We start from the raw sequence: 7,116 nt of genomic DNA, 5'->3' as shown, positions 1-7,116 counted from the left end.
AGTGTGTGTGGTGACTGAGAGAAAGAAAGGAAGTGTGTAGCAGAGAATGAACGTGAAGGTATTTTGTTTATATTGTATATCTCTGGGTGGTTATGGACTTGGCTTCTAAATGTTGTTAAATTTAATAGGAAGCTACTAATGCTGATGTGTTCTGACCATCTCCGAGTGCTTGCCAGCACCCTTGTGTGTAAATGAAGAAACAAAAGTGCCTGTCATCACTTGGCAAATATCCTGGTTGTTTCAAGTAGTGTCATGTTATGGGAGAACTAAGCAGTGTGCTGTAGACCATTTAAAATTAAACTTTTAACAGTAGGCAGAGTGGCTGATATTAATTACAGTTACAGTAATGCTTGTGGTGTTTCCTGTTGTTTTGTGCAAAGACTTATGGTATCAAAAGGGTGTATTGGTTATCCAGAATGGAAAGGGGCAAGAAGGGCAATGCTGGTCTGTCTTACTTTAGAATTGCCCTGTGTCCCGAGATCAGTTTGCACCTGTACTTACCGGTGTGACATGGGGGATTCCTGGCTAACAAAAATGGAGGAAAATTAGTGCAATGAAATGTGTACAAATACTGCTACATAGTTAAAAACTGAAATTTGACTTGCTGTGAAACCATCACAAAGTAAAAAATCTTTGGACTGTGATTAGGAAGTAGATTTTTTGCTTCATCTTTCAGGTTGTGTTATTTTCTGTTGCCTTTTCCTTTATGTTTTTTCTCTTGTACTGCTAGATATTCAGTGAATCAAACAACTGTAGTAGCTTGTGTCTTCGAGCTTTTGTCCTATTTTTATGCAAAATTGTGAGCGAGTTGACGTTTCATAGCCTAAGCATTGGACTGGGAAGCCATCTGAGCTCTATTTCTGACTCTCCCTAGATTCACTGAGTGAGTAGAATTGCTTTTCAGGTGAAGTTATCCAGGTTTCCTGCTCAAATGTGAAATACTTTCACATCTGGTGTGATTTGCAGTACGGCTGAAAAGTGTGCTGACTTGGTGCCTTGTAAGAACTTCAGTAGTACTCTAGGTACCATCATATAAATGCTTTGATGTTAGGTCCTCTGCACCGTGGTTTACCCATATGTAGATTTAACAAATTATAGAGATATACGTTAGAAGTGCATTGTATAGATGTATCATGCCAAAATCATTGCGTGTCTCTAGTAGCAGCTTGATCCCTTTCTCTAATTCCACTTCAGTCCCTGCAACCAAAATAGCCTATGTGTGTGCTTTAACTCTACTGTCTGGTGCCTTTTTAATCTTATACAAACATTTGGTTTCTACATACCTTACACTCTCCAAGCTGCCACTTTAATCACTGAGTGATTGGAGCGGGATGTGGCTTTCAACGTTATCCTGAAATGCTGGCAAACTTGATTCACTGTGGCCTTATAGAAAAGGATTGCCTCAGGAGACTCCTGAAACGTGCTTTAGTAAGGACTGTCACAGTGGAAACTGTATTTTCTGTATTGTTTCTGTCCTTTAGACTTCTGAATCCTTCCAGTATGTACCTCTGGGAATACACAATTTGTTTTTCTGGGAAAGAAGCCCTTAGCTTGTACCATGTAACTTCCCTGGCACAGAACAGATTTTAGAAGATCAGGATGAGGATTTCCATGTAAGCATATGATGTGTACTTGGACTCTTGATGTATGCTTTTTGCATCTCTTGAGATTCAAATTCTTTTGTGAATGGGCTCCTTCTGTGTGATCACTTGCATTTCCTGGGTAGTTAGTGAAAGGATATGAAAAATATCCTGCTTGGTTTTATTTTCCATTTTGCCGCACTTTACTGTCTAATTTTCAGCTGAAGCTGGGAGGAGGGCAAAGTATCTATTAGCTGGACCTGTCTTCACTGCAAATTGTTTTAATTAGTATTATAGTCCAGCTGTCTAATTTAACTGTCTGTCCTGCTAAATGCTGTACAGCTGCGAGTTGCTTTCTGAGGGCCTGTTCTAGTGATGACTGGCTTCAGAGTGGGTTTGAAAAACTGAAGTAGTGGCATTATGAGTTTGCTCATACTTAGCAAAGGCTTTGGAATGGCTCTGCCTTGAATTAAAATTGGCCAGTATGGATGTGCTTTCCTTCTCAGCTGGAATTTGTTTTATTTATTAAGTAGCTCATGTGGGCTCTTTATTTCAGTGGAGCAGTGGGCTTTTTTCCCCTGACGTTTTGAAAGTCAGAGTGCAGGATTCATGACGACGTTCCTATGCTAGTCTGTCATGCAGCTCCGCATGAAAGCGGACAGAGAAACAGTAAAATCAGCCTCTCCAGAAAGATTTCCTGCTGAATTTAATAGGACAACTGTAAACAGGTGACCATTTTTATCATAGATCACAATAAAATGGTTAATTTACTTGAAGACACTATGAAAATCTTCAGCGTTATGACAAAATTGAGGCAGGTTATAGTTTTTCAGCTTCTAACGATCCCAACATTAAAAGCACCCTAAACAAAACCAAACTAAAAATGAAGACTTTAAATACTTATTTTTCAATACGTAATTCTCCTGTGTTTGAATTAATGTAACTACAAGCCAACATCAGGTGGGCGGTAGAGTCCACACTGGGGTGGAAGGGACCTTCCCTGAAGCCTTCTTGCAGAGTGAGAAGGTGAGCGGGGCAGCCCTGGCTGGGACCAGCGCTGCGGGAGGTGCTGAGGGAAACGTGTCGCTGCTCCCATGGGCAGCATCTCCTGAGGCTCACAGGGTTTGTCTCATTTAGTAAATTGTGGTGCATCTTTTTCAAGTACTTATCCAGCTCCTGCTTGAACCTATGTACTAGTTTTGCATCCTCTTATTTGATAATGTGTCCCCTCTTTCTGTTTGCTTTGAATCTCTCCTACGAGTTTCATTTGTTGGGTCCTAGCTTTTACATTGGCAAAGACAGTGAGCAGCCACCCCCTCCACGCCCTCATGATATTAACAACCTGCATCATGCTTGTGTACACAGAGAGGTTGAACCACACCTAATTTACTCTGAGATTTTTACCTAAAACTGTATGTAGTATGAAGTTCTCATTTATGTGTATTTAAAGTCGACTTTAATTTTTTTCAGCCTTTATTAATGGTGGACAAGTCCTGTTCTGACTTACTCAGCTAAGGGTTGGTTTCCTATTCTGTTTAGCAGTAGAAATACCTTTACACTGAGGCAGTAGAGCAGTAAATATCTGTGCAAACTTCAACAAGCAGAAGAAACTCTTGAACTTGTGTCTCCCCACCCCCCTGCCCACTTTTGCAGGTACTGAATGCAGCTAGAGTGAGCGCTAACAGAGTTTTGCTATGTTGGGAATTATTCTGGGGCTCATTCTCAGCAGTGAACATGTGATTTCTGTTTATTTTCCTGTGATACTAAGAATATTACCATTACCCTCGTCTCACTTGAATTAATTGTGGAACCTGAGCAAAGCCACAGCTTTGGTACTGAGGTAAGCCCTGGGGCTTGCTCTGACTTGTTTTGGTCAGGGCCATGGGTCAAATTTTTCATTCAGAAGCAGAGCTTTGAGAAGCTACAGGGATGGCAGGCAAATATTATTTAATAGGTCAACAGAGGCAAAGAGGACACACATTATAACATAAATTTATTTCTGAATAATTTGCAACATTAAGAACTACTGTACAGAGAAACTGCATCACACTGTTAAAACTCTGTCATGATATTTGTGCTTTGTAGGATAAGTAAACATTTATTCTATCACAGCAAAAAACTTTATACTGACAACTAACTGTATTTGGTTTAAAAATAAATACACTTTCCACTTATTAACTCAAACAAAGCACTTTAAATCTAATATACTTGGTACTTTTCAGCCTCAGAAACTTTCAGCCTCAGAAATGCTGAGCATTCAGCGTTGCCACTCAGGTTAGTGGGAGTACTGGATGTTCAGCAATTCTTAGGAGTGGGCCCGGTGACTGCACAGTTACGGTCAGTGTACGCAAGATAAATTGACCTTTATCTTGACACTAAAGCGACCTTCACTGCTTTGTGTATACCGCAGAGTAGGTGTAGAATTACTCATGTTGTTTAATGTTCCACGTCAGATTTTGATTCACTACCAATTTGTATTTTGTAACAAAGGAGTGATGCAATCATGCAAGTTTAGGAATGGTTTTAAAGAGAAAATTGAGAATATGGCTCTTTTTCATAAATTATTTAAAACTACTTCAAAATTTTCAAAAATATTTAGTGCAAAAGGATAGGTTTTTTTTCTCCAAGAAATATTACAGAAGCGTATACTATAATATGGAAAATAAAACATCTCTTAAATATTTTATTGGGAAAAGCAGGCAGGTTTTCTATTACGCTATTTGGGTAGGGAGAGATGAAAGATAACTATTTTCAAAGAAACAAACCACAGAAGAGCTGTGATCTGATAAGTTATCTTTACCTTTAAATTCAAAACCAATCTCTTTGGCAGAGTCAAAAGAACGTATCAAGAGCATGATACTAACAGATCACCTCAACAAGACAATACCATAGTATATCTTACCACACAATTCTATAAATGTTATAGTAACGTGAACTATCCCATATAGTCCAAACATCTCCAGAATAAACAAGTATGTCTGCTGAAATTTTAACAATCGTTTTGCTCTCTTGTAAGTTACAAAAATTAACATTTTAATGATGAGATGGTACTCTTTTCAGCTATGCATTTCTTTACCTTATTAACAATTTATTTGATTAAACTAAAATTAAAATAGTATTTGTTTCACTGCTTTTAACTGACACATAGCATGTTACATAGTGCTTTAAATAGAAGCACTGTAGGTAACAAATGTACTATCGTTACTCCCCCTTACCAGGTAGGGACACTGAGGCACAGAGGTGAAATGACTTGCCCAAGGTCATGCGGCAGGTCTGTGGTGGGTTGGGGCTTACAGACCTGCTGCCCTGACTCGCAGAGCTGTGTTCAGGGACATACCATGTGCAGCTGCCTGAACTGCACTGCCGCCACGTGGAAAGGAATGACTTTAAGGGTAATAACTGAGAGTCTAGATTTTATTTCATTGAGAAGAAAACAGGAATGGGGAACAGCTGTGGAAGAGAAATAGTCACATGGAAAGAAACTAAAATGTGTTTTCAGCAGCTTTTTATTGTGTTGTCTAACTGCAAAGTTCTGAAGTGTTCAAAAGTATTTACCCCTTAGCAGACTATGGGGGTTTAAAAAAAAAAAATTTATCTAGGGACATGGGTGTCTCTAGGTATTCTGGAACACCCACTGGTTCTAATAGCTAAACTGTACAAATATTGGTGTTTTAAAACTGAATGTTAGTGTACTATCCCATTTTAGCTGATTGATTTAATCAAATTGATGAAAAAGGAACATATTAGATACTTAAGCCTTTACTGTGTAGTCCATTAATTCAGAAGGCTAAAACTCCATCCCCTCCTAGTACAGTACATCCTATAGCACACTATTTCAAGAGTCCCTCGTGATACAGAAAGACACAATACACCTTGGTTTCACTTTGCTCCTTGGTCAGTTGTGGAACGGATGTGTGTGCTGTTTCTGTAGAGTTTGTATATCTTTGCTCATTTTATTCAGTGATGTTTGGAAATCAGTGCGTGGCACAAACCACTGCTTATTTAAACTGGAATAAAACAAAAATGCCGAACAGGTGAACTTCCTTAACCCAATTCGAGAAGCCAATCAAACAGGCTTGGTGTCATCTCTCTGCCTTCCTCACTGAGCTTGCAGTACTGCACCACGGCATGAAAGATATCCCCCACTTTCCAGGACTTCCGTTGAACTAATTGCACAACATCTAAAAACTAAATAAAAAAAAAAAAACAAACAAAACAAGACACGCTTAGGATTTGGTTAATGTTTTGCTAAATTAATATGCACAAACTGCTGTAAGAGGGAGTGGACACAACTCACTGCACAGCAACATAAAGGTTCTTTCTATTTATAAAACTTAATTTCTGAAATTCCGTAGCTCCCCAAAGACTGGTCGGATCTCATGACATTTTCTAAATTAGCTGCTCTCATCAATTATTTCTTATTTATTGCAATGAAAGTAGGAACAAAGTGAGCTTGATAAAGGGTCACAACTTCCCTTGTTATTAACAACTCACTGTCAAAATAATGGAAGTGTGACTACCCATTTTAAAGAAAAAAAAAAACAAACCCTCTTCATTAGCATTAGCTATGTTTTAATTTATATTTAATTTTCTGTATTTCCACTTATACATGCTGCAGTATTTTAAATATCGACATAGAACTGGTGAGAGGGAATTCTGGGTAAACCTCTGTCCCATGAAGACCTTTGTCACAGTTGTGGTTGAATCACAGAGAGGATATGTACTTGATTTTTTTTTTTTAACTTCCAGATAAACCAGAGGTTAAATATATATTCTTAAGCAGCTGTAAAAAATCCTGAATTTTGTCCACTTTGTACTTAATAATGGGCTTCACAGTGTCATACATCTGGTCCCATTTTTTTCTGAAGCACATAAATGAAAATCAAAGCTTTTCATTTCTTTGAATTTCACAATCAATATCTAATTATCTTGCTCCTTCTACATTTCCAGTTTTAAACCACACAAGAAAATATTGTGTCTCTAGTTAGTGTAGCTGTTTGCTATTTACATATTGAAGCCTAAACTTTTAATGTGTATTTTAATGATATTTAATAGGCACGCGATTTCCAAGAGCACTGTTGTAGGCAGGATGTGCTTCATTATTCTCTAGTGTATTTTTGCAATTGAATTAACTGTTTGCCAAAGCACATGGGTAAAGCTGACAGCTGTTTCTTTAATTAGATGCAATTTGGAATGGTGCTGCTGAATGCATCTTAAATTATGTTTATGATTCCCAAATGCATGTACTCAAGAAAACCAAACAATATGTCTGCTACTCAAAATGATCTTCCCACAGACATTATTTTAAAAGACCAAAATACTGATTTGTAACACTGTTTTCATTAATTGATTTGAATACTGACACTTTTTGTGAGCCTTAAGGTTTGAGCTGTTCTTGCTGACCTTGGAAAAGGGGCTGTTTTGGTTATTCCTGAAATGTTGTAGGTGGCATTTGGTGGTGCCTACAATGGAGCACTAACTAATCATTCTGGAATAGAAACAGTCTATGTGGCTGTTTTGGTCTTTGGTGTTGCTC

At 38.1% G+C, this 7,116-nt stretch overlaps 1 protein-coding gene across 1 annotated transcript in view; it reads right to left on the bottom strand.

Annotated features, from left to right (window-relative positions):
- Nucleotides 1–5,624: 5,624 nt before the first annotated feature.
- The window catches only part of SPHKAP (SPHK1 interactor, AKAP domain containing), a 50,144-nt gene continuing 48,652 nt past the window's right edge, over nt 5,625–7,116 (bottom strand). Inside the window, 1 exon segment of the mRNA XM_068406989.1 lies at nt 5,625–5,768. Coding sequence (XP_068263090.1) covers nt 5,625–5,768 — 144 coding nt within the window.

The sequence above is a fragment of the Nyctibius grandis genome, chromosome 8, assembly GCF_013368605.1.
Source record: "Nyctibius grandis isolate bNycGra1 chromosome 8, bNycGra1.pri, whole genome shotgun sequence".
In the NCBI taxonomy this organism is placed as follows: domain Eukaryota; kingdom Metazoa; phylum Chordata; class Aves; order Nyctibiiformes; family Nyctibiidae; genus Nyctibius; species Nyctibius grandis.
The sequence above is the reverse complement of the archived record's forward strand: the minus strand, read 5'-3'. Positions and strand labels throughout refer to the sequence as shown.